This window comes from Mytilus galloprovincialis, chromosome 9 (genome assembly GCF_965363235.1).
Source record: "Mytilus galloprovincialis chromosome 9, xbMytGall1.hap1.1, whole genome shotgun sequence".
NCBI lineage: Eukaryota > Metazoa > Mollusca > Bivalvia > Mytilida > Mytilidae > Mytilus > Mytilus galloprovincialis.
The window spans coordinates 2746699-2766323 of NC_134846.1; the positions used below are offsets into that span (position 1 = coordinate 2746699).

General features: G+C 32.6%; 2 protein-coding genes across 3 annotated transcripts in view; one reads left to right on the forward strand and one right to left on the reverse strand.

Moving 5' to 3' along the window:
• Positions 1 to 447: 447 nt before the first annotated feature.
• LOC143044247 (uncharacterized) lies at positions 448 to 4962 on the forward strand. Its single transcript, XM_076216173.1, has 4 exons — positions 448 to 543; positions 1373 to 1657; positions 2156 to 2184; positions 2821 to 4962. The coding sequence occupies exons 2-4, from the start codon at positions 1378 to 1380 to the stop codon at positions 3577 to 3579; spliced, it is 1068 nt and encodes a 355-aa protein (XP_076072288.1). The 5' UTR covers positions 448 to 543; positions 1373 to 1377; the 3' UTR covers positions 3580 to 4962.
• Positions 4963 to 7104: 2142 nt separating this feature from the next.
• The window catches only part of LOC143044248 (putative flavin-containing monoamine oxidase A), a 28706-nt gene continuing 16185 nt past the window's right edge, over positions 7105 to 19625 (reverse strand). Inside the window, exons 7-12 of one of the 2 annotated variants that reach the window (XM_076216175.1) lie at positions 19421 to 19508; positions 18313 to 18413; positions 17109 to 17288; positions 16384 to 16571; positions 15611 to 15740; positions 7105 to 7264 (exon numbers count right to left, since the gene is read on the reverse strand). In XM_076216175.1, coding sequence (XP_076072290.1) covers positions 7235 to 7264; positions 15611 to 15740; positions 16384 to 16571; positions 17109 to 17288; positions 18313 to 18413; positions 19421 to 19508 — 717 coding nt within the window. In that variant the 3' untranslated portion in view covers positions 7105 to 7234. Of the gene's footprint in view, positions 7265 to 14717; positions 15741 to 16383; positions 16572 to 17108; positions 17289 to 18312; positions 18414 to 19420; positions 19509 to 19625 lie in introns of those variants that run through there. The other variant, XM_076216174.1, reaches the window with a different exon arrangement.

The following is a 19625-nucleotide window of genomic DNA, read 5'->3' on the forward strand; positions in this document are numbered from 1 at the left end:
TTATCTGTTACAGTACACCTTTAATGCTGATTTGTAATGTTGATTTGGGAAAAAATTAATGAAGTCCAATGTTATCATTAAAACTTTTCAAACAAACTAAAATGAATTTACCGTTGTTTGAACCTACTGCTAGCATATAGTTTTTTTAACTTGATGACTGTACAACAAGATTTGTAATAACATGGTGACAATAGGCGTAAAATAAGTAATACTGTAATACGGACCAATATTCGATTTTATTTTAGTGAGTGATATCATGCCTAAACGATAGTTAAACAGTTTTTAACTATATAACTATAATCTAAAAAGGATATTATATTTCTATTTAAAAAAAGATCATGTGATTAAAGTAACAGTCTTCTTTGTTTGAATGGCAAGAAATCTTTTGTTTTATGTATTCAAATTTACTGATGTATACACTCTTAATTTCTCAGGTCAACAATTTTTGTTTGGAGCTCGTAATATATTCAATAATTTTCTGCTTATATAAGTTTTGTGACAAACATAAAATATTTTTATCAAGAAAAAGAAAAATGCAATAAAGTAAGTACACAAGTGTGTAAATCATATATTAAAATAATCTTAAGTTTTAGTTTTTATGTACTTTTAAGAAAAGTAAAATCTAGATAAGTGATATTTTTTTGTTGTCATCGGGAATTTAATAGCAATATAGTCTTATTAACGTTTTCGGTGGTATCGCGTGAGGTCGAGGATTCGAGACCAAAAGTTTTAAAAACGAAACACGTTTCAGATCAACAATTTATTAAAACATATTTTACTTTATATTGAATACATATAGTACCGTACTTGCGTGAACTATCACAAAAAGATTTTTACTTCATATAAAACTGTACAAGACCAACAGGGGCGGATCCAGCCATTAAAAAAGGGAGGGGGGTCCCAACGAAGGACAAAAGGAGGAGGGTTCCAACTATATGTCCCCATTCAAATGTAATGATCGTTCAAAAAAAGGGGGGTCCAACCCCCGGAACCCTCCTCCTGGTTCCACCACTGACCAGCAATGGCAATATTGTTCAAATTAACTGAGGGTGTCATTTCTGTACAAAGCAGGATTATCAAATCACATTTACATTTTCTCGTCCTTATATGCATGTAACATTTGTCAATAGTTCTGTTGATGAAAGGGGGAAATTGAACATTCACCTTGTTAATTTGTCATCTATGGTTTTCAAAGTGGTAGCAAACTTTAAAAACTATATACAAGTCCAACGGAAGTTTTTGTTGGAAATTTTTCAGATATTTAAGAGTATGATTGGTTGTTGGATACATTGTATCTAGTGGTGAATATTTCAGACATATTCAGGACAACCAGATAATTTGTTTATAATTGATTTTATTATCAAATTTTCAGGAAAAATGACAACGAAATACAGTAAAGACTGTATAACTAAGAACATTGTTTTCATTAAAGAAAACATAGCGTCTGTAGATAGACTGTTAGATATTTTACTGGAGGGGGATGTTATACAGATGCACGAGAGGGAAGATGTTGTAGCTAAGATGCCCGGGGAACGGGTTCATCATATGATCGACATTGTTCTAAAGAGAAGAGCACAACATATCTTTATTGATGCTTTAAAAAGAACCGGACAGACGCTGATCGTAGATAGAATCTTAAACACACAAAGAGAACTCGGTAAGTTTTTGTTAAATTATACACTATATATTTAATCATAATCAAATTAATCAACAAGACATGAATTCAACAATAATCGAAGTGATAATAGTAGGCATTTCCTAAAACAAAATCAGACATATGAAACTGTATACAGCACGGCGAAATAGTAAGGTCACAGCATGACAGCAATAACTGTTCGTTCAATTGCATAACGTCTAAAACTCTTCCTGCAGTTAGTTGATATATGTATAGTTAACTCGTCCACAATCTTATTTTTTTAATCTTTATTCTTCTGAGAGATTTTATTATCCTCATTCGACGTGAGGTATCAGAATTTTTATAAGATCGACCCTTCTATGAGGTCAATTTCTTAAATCAAGTATAATGAATATATAATAATCCGAACAACGCTTTTTACTACTCAAGAGAAATCAAGTCTATTCAAGATTTCTTTTTACATATTTCTTCATATAAGAATCAAATCATTTATTATGAGAAATATGTTATTGTTTCCAGCTCAAATTAAAGAACCAAAACCTCACACGGTAAGTTGTATTTATTTGAAGTTCTATTGCATGCCATACAAAAACTCATCACGGTATGGTAAAAGGGTGTGAATACAATTGAATTGAAAACATCGAAATATAACTTGTGTCTTGTTTAGTGTATAGTGAGCATAACACAGTTTGTTGGTGAAACTCATGACACGACGATTATGGTGACACTGTCATGTTTAGTAAAAAAAAAACAACTATATAAGAATAAAAAATTGAATATATATGAATAGGCGATGAAATTAATAAAATACTATAAAAAGTGGAAAACAACACGTTTAAAAATTTATTGCGTCCGAAGCGGTTTTATTGATTTATCTTTATCAGGAACGCTCAATGCCAAACATTTGAAAACAGAAGATGTATCAGTACGGAAAATCGTTGAAGAGTTATATGTCAAAAATACCTAAAATAAATAGCCAAATTCATCTAAAGCCAACTTTGCCAGAGGGAGTTGAAACCTTAGTTTCATTATAATTTCAAAATTTATAAACGGACAATTGTAGTAAAGTTTGTTAAATCATTAATTAAAGTAGGCGATAAAATGAACACACAAAGAAATACAAAGTTACTAAAACCAAATAAGATCTTAATTTCGTATATACGATTTCTCATCATCTTTTTCAGATATCCTTGCTAACACCGAAGATAGCTTCCTACGCGCCTTTCCACCGGGAGCACACATCTTTGTGGCAACAGAAAGAAAACATGATAGAGAGAAAGTCACATGATGAATATAAAAGTCTGTTAGAAATAAAACGTCAAAACGAGGCTAGGATAAAACAACTAGAACATGAAATGGAGAAGGTAAGAAGGACAGAGCGAAAAAGATACAAACAATTGGAAAAGGAATACAGAGAACTAACAAGAAACAACAATGAACTAAAAGCAAAAGTAGACGAACTGAAGATTCAACTTAATGCACGTGATGAATTTATAAAAACAGCCAGGAGTAGGTCAAGTTATGGACAGGACGAGGTTGATTCATCCGTTAAACATTCTGACAGTACCTTTCTTGATTTAAAGAAATCCCAAGAAAATTTTGAAAACAAATTGATGAAGGAAATGGCGAAAGGTCAACAACAGTTACTGAACATCGTTCAAGAATTATCACAGAAGAATGTAATACAAGAAAAAAAGCTTGCTGAAGCCACCGACAAACTGGAGACAGCCACGGCAAAGCTAAATTCTGTAGCCGAGAAGATTGATAATCGGCTTGATGGACACGACGGTCGTAAATCTACGTCAAAATCTTCCGCGTCGACCAACTTGAGCGAAATGACTTTACCGCCATTAAATAAATTGGGCAAACATTTTTCCGATGGGCTCACGCGTCAAAATACATTTATGGATGGTGTTGGCGTGCCTCATAAATTCAAAGAGTGAATTCCTTTCAATCTTTGAAAGACTAATTTTTATCCTTTTTTATAGTTATGTACGCTAAAATAATGCACCTGTCAAGAATAGGTCGTGTCCTTTTTATTTTAAATCAGTGTGCAATTTATTGGTGTAGGTAAAGCAAAACAAATCTCATAATCTTTAACACAAGATAAGCACTCATTAATGAAGTACTAAGATTGTAGTTATAAAACTACAAAAGTACGCTACCAAAAGAAGTATACACAGAACTATAGTTTTGAAAGCGACAATGACTTCAGTACAATGAAGTAACTTTTTTATGCAACACCCTCTTTACTTGAGAGTATCTCAAACTCCAATGACCGTAACCGTTTAATCGATTCACACCGACTTTGTCATATGTTTTAAAAGTAGATGGTACATGTCTTGGTGAATAATTCTTTAAGCTATCAATTCAATTGAAATTTAACTACTTTTATTATAACTTTACTTCCTTCTTGACTGCGTTTATCTTAAATATTGAATTCGGCGTTATTGACTTTAAAAACGTCCGCGGTCATAATCTAACACTTCGAGGTCACATTAGGAAGAATTCATTAAAAGATCTTGATAATTACAGAAACATGGAATTTAGATATTACTTGCCGATACACATTATACCAATAAATAACGTTTTAGCATGGGTGTGAAACTTTGATATTTGAACTTTTGTATTATATATGTTACAGTAAATAGGTGAAATTAGGAATTACACGTAATTACTAAACATTTCAGTAAATACCTGTAATTACTAGCCAATTTAGTAATTACATGTATTTACTAGTTGTTTCAGTGATTACTGGTATTCACTGATTTTTTTTGTCATTTTTACAGCTATTTACTAACTTGATATTTTTGTTTTAAAATTAAAGATATAATCCAAGATACAAAATAAGAAAGTAAAAGGGTAGGTATTTTAGGGCTGACTTAATTAAGGATTAATGAATATAAGGCACACCTTTAGTGGTTGTGAATTGAAACTGAAAAATGGTTGTTTTTAAAGTATTGAAACTCCCTTAATATCATTTGCAGCATGCAAGACAATGATATCAATCCAAAATTGAGATATACATTTGTGAGAAGTTTATAGTCAACTTTGCCAGCTCTTTTTGATGATAAACATTTGATAATGCCAATTTTGGTTGAATAATTCTTAAAATCTCATAATTTCTTTATATTGCAATCTTCATCAGGCATACTCTGCTTACTTCATTTGCTTTAATATTTTATATTGATCAATTAAATCAAAATCAATCATATTATGTCCTTTTTAACCTATTTTTAATTTACTTTACATTATGTTTGAAAATAACATTGTAATTGTTCTGCTCATTTTGGGCGCCGTGATTGGCAAATAAAATATTTGTTGTTTGTTGTTGTTGTTGCATATAAACTTGCCCAATGACATAAGTCAAATTCCTTTTATAAAATAGTTTTATTTACAACTTCTTTTGTCAAACTGTTGTGATAAAGCTGACATTCTTCACAAACAAATTTATACAATTTGATGGTGTTAAGGGTCACATTTCATATTTTTGTGTTTCTCTTTTTTATGAGTTTTTCAAGAACTCAAAACTCCAGCTTATATACCTGCAACAAAATTTTATTACCGTTTTTATCTGTATAAGAAAAATCTTTTGTGGATTGAATAAGCCATTCCTTTTGATTTTCTTTCAATGTTGTCATTGTGATTATGTTTCTTTTTGTCGAGCCTGCGACCTTTGTCGCAAAAGCGAGACACAGCAAACTATTCTGTCGTCAGTAACATCCACAAGTATTCACTATGTGGTTAAAGGTCTTCAAATTTTGATAACTTTCTTAAATTATCCTGGATTTCTACCAAACGTGAACAGAAGCTTGACTGTAATTATGAGATAATTTTCAAGAAGTAAATTTTGTGAAAATAACATTAAGTTTTTCCGTATTTTACTTATAAATGGACTTATATATGCCAGTTAACATTACATTCACATTGTGGTTAAAGTTTTAAATTTTTTTATAACTTTCTCAGAATATCCAAACTTGGACAGAAGCTTGTTTATGATCATAAGATAATATACAGAAGTAAAAAATCCCTTTTGGTATATTCCTTATAAATGGACTTTTTTCCCCCACTTAACATTACATACAGTCTGCGATTAAAGCTTTTTTTAAACATTTATTAGATTTCATAAACCATCCTGGATTTTAACCAAATTAAGACAGAAGCTTCTTACAGCACTAGTCAAAATATTTGATATTTTCCCCCCATTTTTGTTGAGCCTGCGACTAACAGCTAAAGTAGGCGAGATACTGGGTTCTGCGAAACCCTTACAATTTTAAATCTGAATACATCGGTAACCTATCTTCAGCTAGGTGTTGAATTGAAGTTCACATGAGGTCCAATTATTCACTTGCAAGTGCAAAAATCATCAACCATGTTTCTCTGCTTATTTTAGTAAAATAGAACCAGATTGACTGCTAAAAGTGAATTATAATTTCCCTATATAATTTTCATTAATGATTTAACAAACAAAAAAATTCGTAAGGGTTCCGCGGAACCCAGTGTCTCGCCTACTCAGTTTGCTGTTAATTGCAGACTCAACAAAAATGAGGAAAAACATCAATAAAAATTTCCCTCTCGATACTGTTTTTTTTATTGAAAGAGCTTCCAAATTTGGTAAAAATCCAGGATAGTTTATGAATCTAATAAATGTTTTATAAACTTTAACTGCAGACGGTATGTAATGTTAACTGGAAGAAAACCTAAGTCCATTTATAAGTAAAATACGGAAAAAGTGGATTTTTTTTTACAAAATTTACTTCTGAATAATATCTTATGATCAGAAACAAGCTTTTGTCCAAGTTTGGTAGAAATCCAGGATAGTTTAAGAACATTATAAAAATTTTAAAAACTTAAACCACAGAATGAATGTTTTGTTTCTGGCAAAAAAACTAAGTCCATTTATAAGTAAAATACGGAAAAGTGGAAATTTATTTTTACAAAATTATCTTCTTAGTAATTACTGGTAATAACTGGGCCGTTTCAGGAATTACTTGTATTTACTAAGTACATCGGGGATTACATGTAATTCCTAAATTTTAGTAATTACATGTAATTCCTAATTTCACCTATTTACTGTAACATATACAAGCGTGTCTATATATTTTCATCTTCGCTAGCCAAGGGTTACGATCCACTTCCCACCATGGAGAGGAGGGAAGTGGATCGGAACCCATGGCTAGCGAAGATGATAATTATATTCAATACTAGATGTAAAATTTGAATACATAAATAATTATAATTAAAATCAACAGTTGGAGGTTGCTGTGTTTAATTCTTTATTTAATATTTATAATCACATTGATATCCGAGACAAAGTTTTTTTAACCATAGCAAAGTGCTCCTGTATATATATATATATATATATATATATATGTTTACATTTTATTTTTTTAACCATAGCAAAGTGCTCCTGTATATATATATATATATATATATATATGTTTACATTTTATTTTTTTAACCATAGCAAAGTGCTCCTGTATATATATATATATATATATGTTTACATTTTATTTAGATAATGTAGTAGTGTCGAAGGCCTGTTTGTATCGTCCACTCAACACAATTGGCCAATAACATATATTCTTTCTCTTTTTCCTAGCTTGAGGGAATCTGTTCGAAATTCATCTGAAAATATTACAAGACCTTTCATTTTGTCCTTGTTTTTTTATGAACTTGCAACTGTATAAAATAAATACGTATCAAGAAACTAAGTTTCAAAAAAGATAACAAATATGTTTCAAGGAGTTGTGCTTCTATGGAGGGAACATGCAACTCTGGTATGACACTTAGAATTAGCCGCAACTCCAGACTGTTAGTATTCAAGTTTTAATTGTTTTATATTAATGCATTTTGATGCCTTTATTACGAAAGCCTATTAGGGTCACAAATTGTTTTATTTATCTCGTAATTACGAGAAAACTATCGCATAATTACGCGAGAATCATCTCGTTATTACGCGAGAATTATCTCGTAATTACGCGATAATTATTGCGTAATTACGAGATAAAAAGTAAAATCACAAAAATACTGAACTCCAAGGAAAATTCAAAAAGGAAAGTCCCAAATCAAATGGCAAAATTAAAAGTTCAAACGCATCAAACAAATCGATAACAACTGCCATATTCCTGACTTGATACAGGCATTTTCTTATGTAGAAAATGGTGGATTGAACCTGGTTTTATAGCTAGCTTAACCTCTCAATTGTATGACAGTCGCATCAAACTCTATTATATTGTCACCGATGCGTAATATTGTTATCTTGTAATCACGAGATAATCATCACGTAATTGCGAGAAAACTATCTCGTAATTACGACATAATCATTGTTTAAAGAAAAAGAAAAGCTATTGTATCCAATCAGGCTAGTGTATTGATTTACAAGGGCATTCATTGTGGACATACAAAAATTACATTCAGATAAAAAGCTATTATATCCAATGAGGCTAGTGTAATGATTTACGAGGGCATTCAGTGTGGTCATACCAAAATTGCATGCTGAAGAAAAGCTAGTGTATCAAACGAGGCTAGTGTATTGATAGACGAGGGCATTCGGAGTGGTCATACCAAAATTACATTCAGATAAAAAGTTATTGTATCAAATGAGACTAGTGTATTGATTTACAAGGGCATTCATTGTGTTAATACCAAAATTGCATACAGATAAAAAGCTTTTGTATCCAATGAGGCTAGTGTATTGATTTACGAGGGCATTCAGTGTGGTCATACCAAAATTGCATTCAGATAAAAAGCTCTTGTATCAAATGAGGCTAGTGTATTGATTTACGAGGGCATTTAGTGTGGTCATACCAAAATCGCATTCAGATAAAAAACTATTGTATCCAATTAGGCTAGTGTATTGATAGACCAGGGAATGCAGTGTGGTCATACAAAAATTGCATGCTGAAGAAAAGCTAGTGTATCAAATTAGGCTAGTATATTGATAGACGAGGGCATTCTGAGTGGTCATAACAAAATTGCATTCAGATAAAAAGTTATTGTATCAAATGAGACTAGTGTATTGATTTACGAGGGCATTCATTGTGTTCATACCAAAATTGCATACAGATAAAAAGCTATTGTATCCAATGAGGCTAGTGTATTGATTTACGAGGGCATTCAGTGTGGTCATACCAAAATTGCATTCAGATAAAAAGCTCTTGTATCCAATGAGGCTAGTGTATTGATTTACGAGGACATTCAGTGTGGTCATACAAAAATTGCATGCTGAAGAAAAGCTAGTGTATCAAATAAGGTTAGTATATTGATAGACGAGGGCATTCTGAGTGGTCATAACAAAATTGCATTCAGATAAAAAGCTATTGTATCAAATGAGGCTAGTGTATTGATTAAGGAGGGCATTCATTGTGGTCATAACAAAATTTCATTCATATAAAAAGCTAGTGTATTCAATGATGCTAGTGTATTGATTTACTAGGACATTCATTGTGACCATACCAAAATGCATGCTAAAGAAAAGCTATTGTATTCAATGAGGCTAGTGTATTGATTTACGAGGGCATTCAGTGTGGTCATACCACAATTGCATTCAGATACAAAGCTATTGTATTAAATGAGGCTATTGTTTTGATTTACGAGGGCATTCAGTGTGGTCATATCAAAATTGCATTCAGATAAAAAGCTGTTGTATCCAATAAGGTTAATGTAATGGTTTACGAGGGCATCCATGTGGTCATATCAAAATTGCATGCTGAAGAAAAGCTAGTGTATCAAATGAGGCTAGTGAATTGATTTGACGAGGACATTCAGTGTGTTGATACCAAAATTGCATTCAGATAAAAAGCTATTGTATCAAATAATGCTAGTGTATTGCTTTAGGAGGGAATTCATTTTAAGGGCATTCATTGTGGTCATACCAAGATTGCATTCAGATAAAAAGATAATGTGTCCAATGAGGCTAGTGTATTTATTTACGAGGGCATTCAGTGTGGTCATACAAAAATTTCATTCAGATAGAAAGATATTGTATCAAATGAGCCTTGTGTATTAATAGACGAGGGCATTCAGTGTGGTCATACCAAAATTACATTCAGATAAAAAGCTATTATATCCAATAAAACTAGTGTATTGATTAATGAGGGCATTCAGTGTGGTCATACCAAAATTGCATTCAGACACAAAGCTATTGTATCCAATGATTCTTGTTAATTGATAGACGAGGACATTTAGTGTTGTCATAACAAAATTGCATTCAGATAAAAAGAACTTGTATCAAATGAGGCTAGTGTATTGATTAAGGCGGGCATTCATTGTGGTCATAACAAAATTGCATTCAGATCAAAAGCTAGTGTATTCAATGATGCTAGTGTATTGATTTACGAGGGCATTCATTATGACCATACCAAAATTCATGCTAAAGAAAAGCTATTGCATTCAATGAGGCTAGTCTAATGATTTACGAGGGCATTCAGTGTGGTCATACCAAAAGTGCATTCAGAAAATGAGATATTGTAGCAAATGAGGCTATTGTATTGCTTTACGAGGGCATTCAGTGTGGTCATACCAAAATTGCATTCAGATAAAAAGCTATTGTATCCAATGAGGTTAGTGTAATGGTTTACGAGGGCATCCATGTGGTCATACCAAAATTGCATGCTGAAGAAGCTAGTGTATCAAATGAGGCTAGTGAATTGATTTGACGAGGACATTCAGTGTGTTGATACCAAAATTGCATTCAGATAAAAAGCTATTGTATCAAATAAGGCTAGTGTATTGATTTAGGAGGGAATTCATTTTTATGGCATTCATTGTGGTCATACCAAGATTGCATTCAGATAAAAAGATACTATTTCCAATGAGGCTAGTGTATTTATTTACGAGGACATTCAGTGTGGTCATACCAAAATTGCATTCAGATAAAAAGATAATGTATCCAATGAGGCTAGTGTATTTATTTACGAGGGCATTCAGTGTGGTCATACCAAAATTGCATTCAGATAAAAAGATATTGTATCAAATGAGTCTTGTGTATTAATAGACGAGGGCATTCAGTGTGGTCATACCAAAATTACATTCAGATAAAAAGCTATTATATTCAATAAAACTAGTGTATTGATTAATGAGGGCATTCAGTGTGGTCATACCAAAATTGCATTCAGACACAAAGCTATTGTATCCAATGAGTCTTGTGAATTGATAGACGAGGACATTTAGTGTTGTCATACCAAAATTGCATTCAGATAAAAAGCAATTGTATCAAATGAGGCTAGTGTATTGATTAAGGAGGGCATTCATTGTGGTCATAACAAAATTACATTCAGATAAAAAGCTATTGTATCAATTAAGGCTATTGCATTGATTTAGGCGGGCATTCATTGTGGTCATAACAAAATTGCATTCATATCAAACGCTAGTGTATTCAATGATGCTAGTGTATTGATTTACGAGGGCATTCATTATGACCATACCAAAATTCATGCTAAAGAAAAGCTATTGCATTCAATGAGGCTAGTCTAATGATTTACGAGGGCATTCATTGTGGTCATACCAAAAGTGCATTCAGAAAAAGAGTTATTGTAGCAAATGAGGCTATTGTATTGATTTACGAGGGCATTCAGTGTGGTCATACCAAAATTGCATTCAGATAAAAAGCTATTGTATCCAATGAGGTTAGTGTAATGGTTTACGAGGGCATCCAATGTGGTCATACCAAAATTGTATCCTGAAGAAAAGCTAGTGTATACAATGAGGCTAGTGTATTAATAGACGAGGGCATTCATTGTGGTCATACCAAAATTGCATTCAGATAAAAAGATAGTGTATCCAATGAGGCTAGTGTATTCATTTACAAGGGCATTCATTGTGGTCATACCAAAATTGCATGCTGAAGAAAAGCTAGTGTATCCAATGAGGCTAGTATATTGATAGGCGAGGGCATTCAATGTGGTCATACCAAAATTGTATCCTGAAGAAAAGCTAGTGTATACAATGAGGCAATTGTATTAATAGACGAGGGCATTCATTGTGGTCATACCAAAATTGCATTCAGATAAAAAGATAGTATATCCAATGAGGCTAGTGTATTTAATTACGAGGGCATTCATTGTGGTCATCAAAAATTGCATGTTTGGAAAATCTAGTATGTCCATAAAGCTATAGTGTATTAATAGACGAGGGCATTCATAATGGTCATACCAAAAGTGAAGTCAGATAAAAATCTAGTGTATCCAATGAGGCTAGTGTACCGATTTACGAGAGCATTCAGTGTGGTCATACCAAAATTGCATGCTAAAGAAAAGCTAGTGTATCCAATGAGGCTAGTATATTGATAGGCGAGGGCATTCAATGTGGTCATACCAAAATTGTATCCTGAAAAAAGCTAGTGTATTAATAGACGAGGGCATTCATTGTGGTCATACCAAAATTGCATTCAGATAAAAAGATAGTGTATCCAATGAGGCTAGTGTATTGATTTACGAGGGCATTCATTATGACCATACCAAAATTCATGCTAAAGAAAAGCTATTGCATTCAATGAGGCTAGTCTAATGATTTACGAGGGCATTCATTGTGGTCATACCAAAAGTGCATTCAGAAAAAGAGTTATTGTAGCAAATGAGGCTATTGTATTGATTTACGAGGGCATTCAGTGTGGTCATACCAAAATTGCATTCAGATAAAAAGCTATTGTATCCAATGAGGTTAGTGTAATGGTTTACGAGGGCATCCAATGTGGTCATACCAAAATTGTATCCTGAAGAAAAGCTAGTGTATACAATGAGGCTAGTGTATTAATAGACGAGGGCATTCATTGTGGTCATACCAAAATTGCATTCAGATAAAAAGATAGTGTATCCAATGAGGCTAGTGTATTCATTTACAAGGGCATTCATTGTGGTCATACCAAAATTGCATGCTGAAGAAAAGCTAGTGTATCCAATGAGGCTAGTATATTGATAGGCGAGGGCATTCAATGTGGTCATACCAAAATTGTATCCTGAAGAAAAGCTAGTGTATACAATGAGGCAATTGTATTAATAGACGAGGGCATTCATTGTGGTCATACCAAAATTGCATTCAGATAAAAAGATAGTATATCCAATGAGGCTAGTGTATTTAATTACGAGGGCATTCATTGTGGTCATCAAAAATTGCATGTTTGGAAAATCTAGTATGTCCATAAGGCTATAGTGTATTAATAGACGAGGGCATTCATAATGGTCATACCAAACGTGAAGTCAGATAAAAATCTAGTGTATCCAATGAGGCTAGTGTACCGATTTACGAGAGCATTCAGTGTGGTCATACCAAAATTGCATGCTAAAGAAAAGCTAGTGTATCCAATGAGGCTAGTATATTGATAGGCGAGGGCATTCAATGTGGTCATACCAAAATTGTATCCTGAAAAAAGCTAGTGTATTAATAGACGAGGGCATTCATTGTGGTCATACCAAAATTGCATTCAGATAAAAAGATAGTGTATCCAATGAGGCTAGTGTATTCATTTACGAGGGCATTCATTGTGGTCATACCAAAATTGCATGCTGAAGAAAAGCTAGTGTATCGAATGAGGCTTGTATATTGATGGGCGAGGGAATTCAGTGTGGACAAACAAAAAGTTAAGACAAGCTAGTGTACCCATCGAATAAGGAAAGTGTATTGATGGACATTAACATTCAGTGTATTCAAAGGGAAAGCTAGTGTAATCAACGATGTCAAGGAGGGTAGTATAATGTTGAATGTAGGCATTCATCGACCTATAATGGTTTACCTTTATATTTGTGACTTGGATTGAGAATTTTCTCATTGGCACTGATACCACATCTTCCTATATCTATTCAGTTCGGTAATAATAATTGTGTATTTAAAGGGAAACTAGATTGCACATTCAGTGTGGTCACAATAAGCGTGTTCAAAGGGAACGATAATGTACTCAGCAATACAGACGAGGCTAGTGTACTGAAGAAAGTAGGCATTCAATGTGGTCAAACTAATTTTGTACGTACATGTATTAAAAGGGAAAAGTAACGATTCAGCAAGGCTCACGATGCTAGTTTACCGATGCATGTAGGCAATCAGTGTGCTCATAATAATTGCATATTCAAATATGGAATGGTCGCGTACTCAGCGATACCAAGGAAGCTAGTGTACTGATAAATGTGGCGGTAATTTAGTGTGATGATAATAATATTTATGTAGTTAAAGGGAAAGCTAGTGTACTCACCGATGCCTACGATGCTAGTTAACCCATGAATTTAGGTATTCTGTATGATAATATTTATTATGTAGTTAAAGAGAAAGCTAGTGTACTCAACCAGACAAAGGAGGCTAGTGTGCCGATGAATGTAGGCATTCAGTGTAATAATAATAATTGTGTAATTAAAGGGAAGCTAGTGTACTCAACGATGCCAAGGAGGCTAGTGTACCGATGCATGTAGACATTTAGTGTGATAATAATAATTGTGTAGTATTAGGGAAATCTTGTGTCCTCATCGATGAAATCAAGGCTAGTGTACTGATGAATAAGGGCAATCAGTGTGGTAATACCAATATAGTGTTCAAAGAGCAAGCTAGAATAACCTAGTTGGCTAATGTATTGGAACTATTTATGGATGGGGTAATTCATTGTTGTCACACTAATTATGTAGTTAAAGGGAAAGATAGTGTACTCAAGGAGGAAAATGATGCTAGTTTACGATGAATGTAGACATTCTGTGTGATAATAATAATAATGTATTTAAAGGGAGAGCTTAGGTGCTCAACGATGCAATCGAGGCTATTATATTGATGAATGAGGGCAATCAGTGTGGGCATACCAATATAGTGTGCAAAAGGCAAGCTAATATAAACAATGAGGCTAGTGTATTGATGAATGAGTGCATCCATTGTGGTCCCACTAATATTGTGTATTCAAAGGGAAAGCTAATATGCTCAGGTTTTTTTATATTCATTAATGAGGGCAATTAGTGTGGTTATAACACTTATGTATCCAGTAGGAAAGCTAGTTTTTCAAAATATGGTAGTGTGTTGATGAATGTATGAAAGTAGTTTGTACAGTATGGTACTCCTACACTTGGAAAGCTAGTTCTTATCTAGTAATGGTAATAGACAATAAATAATCTTTTTCATTTGGCACTTTTATTTCAAACAATAACAAAATATTCTCAATAAGATATAAAACATTAAGAACATCTTTTAAATATATCAAAAACAGTTCACACTATATAACAGTAAAATTAAAACCTTCAATTGAAGTTATGGAAAATATATTTCTATTTGTATGAACCCAATGGTTAAGAATATTCAAAATTAAAATCATGACCTCTTATCACATTTATCATTATAGAATACAAAGCATTAACATATCATGTAAGTTAAATATGCAGAATCATGTCATTTTTTCCCCCTTTTTATATAAATATTTAAAAAAAAAACCACAATGACTATCTCTTTCCAGTATATCATAACACAATAAAGGTATTTATCCATCAACCTTATCTGACAGTTATTTTTTACAAATATTCTTACAAATTCAGGCCCTTCCCACTGACAACTAAACATTTATAATGTCATTCTACTTTACAATATATGACATATGTGTAAAAAGGTATTGGAAAAGTGAGTGCTGCAATGGGGAAGTTTGCTCAGGAAGGTTCAGACCCATTCAGTCTTTCTCACAGTGAATGACCCTTTTTTATGGACAAATTTAGTAGTTCTAGACCAATCAAAATTTTAAAAAATAGTAATAGACCAAAAAAATCAACACCTTAAACAAACAAAACTGTTAAAAAAAAAGCTAGATACCTACTTAACCATACTTACCTCATTAAAAAACTAGAGCAATTGTGTATAGTATAAAGCTTAGATTAAATATCACGATTTTCGTCGAAAGTAGATAGTAAATAATAAACCTGCTCCTATAACAGTTCCAATACCAAATACATAAAATTGTAAGTGAGATGATTTCTGTTTTAATTTAAGATCCGTCCTAGAAATAACAAAAGCTTCATTCACCTCCTCCCTTGTTATTGCTTGAGGATGGAATCTATAAATAACTTCAAATGCCGCCCTTTTCCCAGCTTGCACTGCTCCATTCATAAATCCACACCACCTAGTGGCAGATTCTGTTCCAGCAAAATATATTCTAAAATAATAAAAATACAATATTTATGTTAATTATCAGAAATTCCTCATGTATTTATCATTCAATATGGTCTTATGCTATTCGTCAGAGAGTAAATGCCTGGCATATATGAAAATAACCCACATTTGTCACTCATTATTATAAAGTAAAAAAAATATAAATTCATTCATTGCATTTGGATAAATGAACCACAGATAAATAGGAAAAGCAGATAAACAAATGGAAAGAAGTCAGGAACCTGTTGTTCAGTAGTTAAAATTTGTTTATGTGGTTCATGAATAAGCGATTCTCGTTTCTCATTTTTTATATAGATTAGACCCTTGGTTTTCCTGTTTGAATTGTTTTACATTAGTCATTTTGGGTAACTTTATAGTTTGTTGTTATGTGTGATCAAAAGCTCCATGTTGAAGGCTGTACCTATAATTGTAAACTTTTTACGCATTGTGACTTGGATCAAGTGTTGTGTGAACTTGTCTCATTGGCACTTATACCACATCTACTTATATCTATTGACAATGTCATTGTTGTTAACCACTAATTCCAAGAGTGGGGTATTACATTCCAAAACTGTTCAAGTTGGTATAATGATACGGTTCCAGTCCAGTCACTCTACTAACAATAAATGAATTCCTTTTTTAGTTACCTGTCAAAAGAATGACGTAATCCACTAACGAAGTATGGCATAGCACCAGGTGCTGCACAACATACAGGACTACCTTCACTGTAGGGCTCCAGTCCCCAATCTTGTTCCCTGTAATCTTTATAGTTCCATACATCATCACCAAAAAATGAAGACAAGCTTTTTAAAACAGCTGACTGTCTGTCTGCTTCCTGTTAAAAAACAAAGATGTAAGTATTAATCAGATTTCTCAATAATGTCTTCCCTCTATCTCAATTTATTTAGGTACAAAAGAACTTACCATTAATGTCATTAATCTATTTCAGTTAAAGGGTTTTGTTATATAGCTTTTGTTGGTTACAGTCAAAATGAAGATCATCTGTAAGTTTTCTGCTGAAAACCTACTGATATATATTTCTAAGTTTAAGTTTTGTATTTAATTGTGTTTTAGTATATACATTGTACATGTAATAATTACTATTGATTCTTCCTATTCATTGGGTACTATTTGTAGTGAATATAGTGGGTATAAATAATCCCTAAATTAAAGTTTTCAACAATGTATAAATTTTTCTACATCTTCATGATAATTGTATATGTCTCTGGCAAATCCATGAAATCAAACAGTTTTTGCCAGAGAATACATACAATGATGTAGCTGGTCAATATATGATTTGATAATTCTTTAAAAAAAATATATTTGCATTCACTAAAACCTAATCAACCTGGAAATTACCTAAGAAACTTACCAATTGCAGTTGCCACTGAACGGCTTGTTTGCCACCAATAAATGCCACTAAAGCAGCATTGTTATTTGATGATGTAGCATCATATACGATACACAATGGTCCTTCATCACAGCCCTCAGCAGTGGATGGTCCACCAATAGTTACAATCTCACCAGAACATCCAGCTTCTCTCCAAAAGGACTACAAAACAACAGTATTAAAATAAGGACTATTGTAAACCAACTTATTTTCAAGAGCGATTTATTTTCGTGATTTTCACGTTAAGAAAAATATTGCAAATATTTTAGATTTGTATCTTTCCTTATTAAACTACATCAAGTAAATTAGGAAATCACTAATCTAAATAGCCACAAAGTGGACTATAAAGGATGAAATGCGAAATAAAGTATCTGCAAAAATAAGATGGTTTACAGTATTCTACCTGGATTTATATTTTTGATTCTGACCAAAGAGGCTTTTATTTCTAATATTTTCAATTTAGATAAATTGATTGCTTAATATTTTTGATTCATTATTATTTGATGGAAACCATTTTTTTGTGGATTTCACAAGTACAGGTTAATCACGAATTATTGTACGACAAATTTTCTATATGCTTGTATTCAAACTTTGATAAAACCACAAAAAAATAATTATCCATGAACATGTCATATTTTCTTACTCAACAAAAAATGGTACCCATGAAAAGAGATGAATTCTCAGTATGTGACAAAATTCACTTAAAACTTTCAACAAAAACAATCTTCGAGTTTCAGAAAAAAAAGTATAATAACTCTTGATAACTGAATGAATGTTTGAGGATGATTGTACTTGTGAAATATCTGTACATTCCTGTTGTTTGTTATTACTATACACCTTTGTCAGTCAGAAGGTGATGCATTTATGACATCTAGCAAAGAATTCTGCTTAAACTTGTATTAGGGTAGACTTGAAGTTGTAGTAATATGTGAGCTTTTTTGCCCTGTATAAAAGGCCTAGTTTAGATTAAACATATTTATTTATAGTGGATTGGGAAACAAGTTATTGCAACTTATATTAATCTCTTTCCACTTTTGTGGGTGCGAGTGCTGCCTTGAAGCCTTGTGACTTTGGACGGAGAAAATTAATAAAAAACACTGTTTCTATGCTTTTGATTTTGGTAAGGGCATGAAAGGATTATATGTCATGAATAAATACACTCTGTTCTATTGAATAATAAACTTACTTTTTCATAAGTAATAATGACTTTATTTAATAAACCCACTGGCATTCTGTTCATTATTTCCTTTTTGGGTGCTGGAAGAGTAGGCTTGAAATTTATTTTATCTGCAATAAAAATATACATGCATTAGAATTTTACTCATTCTTGATGGCTGTGCTGAACAGTGACCTATAGTTGTTAATTTCCATGTCATTTGGTCTCTTGTGGAGAGTTGTCTCATTGGCAATCATACCACATCTTCTTATTTTCATATTAGGTTTTATTATAATGTTTCAAATGCCTTTTTTTACAACTTCTGACCATTTCCTCTAGCCAAGGGTTTATGAAAGCTCATCCTCTCCACCCTTGGCAGGTGAAGCCATCATTTAGGATAAAAATGCTGCGCTATCTACAAGTTAAACAAATTATGCCCATTCCGACTACATTATTCTTGACCAAAGACATCACTTGAACTCTCTTCAATTTGGAGGAGTAAAATGGTTGTGTCTAGTGTTTACAAATTTTGTGAAGCAGGAACTTCAATTTGTTTATTTAGAACCTCAAATATTGTTACTAAATATTGTCCTATATTTTGGGGGTAAAGATTTGTTGCACAATCAGCATGTGACAATTGTTTATTTACATTTTCTGTATTTACACGTGATCATCTCAAAGGCATTTTAAAAGTGGACTGCGACCTATAGAAATGATTTAATCGTGAATCCAAAATCATGAAAACATGAAAACAATTGATTTTCCCATAACTATCAATTTCATGATTAATTTAAATTAAAAACAAGAATGAGTCCCCAGTACACAGATGCCCCACTCACACTATCATTTTCTATGTTCAATGGACAGTGAAATTGGGGTAAAATCTCTAGTTTGGCATTAAAACTAGAAAGATCATATCATAGGGAACATGTGTACCAAGTTTCAAGTTGATTGGACTTCATCAAAATCTACCTAGACCAAATGCTTTAACCTGAAGCGGGACAGATGGAAGAACCAACAGGTGCACAGACCAGAAAACATAATGCCCCTCTACTATCCTAGGTGGGGCATAACTTATCTTACAGGTACTAACTTATTCATTTCATGTTTGAGGCATGGTTATTACCATAATACTTACTTGTCATATTTGGTGGTGTGGCCATTATCACAGATTTACATTTAAATTCAGTTCCATTAAGAGTTTTAACAATAACACAATCTTTGGTCTACAAAAAAATATGAATATGTCAGCTATAACCATAAATAAAAAGTTCAACAATGATTGAAATTTTAGTAAGAGTTCAACAATGATTGAAATTTTAGTTTAACATCATTGCTTGCCT

Coding starts and splice junctions, on each gene's coding strand:
- LOC143044247 (XM_076216173.1), top strand. CDS start 1,378: ATGACAACGAAATACAGTAAAGACTGTATAACTAAGAACATTGTTTTC. Junction 1,658..2,155: donor AAACACACAAAGAGAACTCG/GTAAGTTTTTGT, acceptor TATTGTTTCCAG/CTCAAATTAAAGAACCAAAA. Junction 2,185..2,820: donor AAGAACCAAAACCTCACACG/GTAAGTTGTATT, acceptor CATCTTTTTCAG/ATATCCTTGCTAACACCGAA.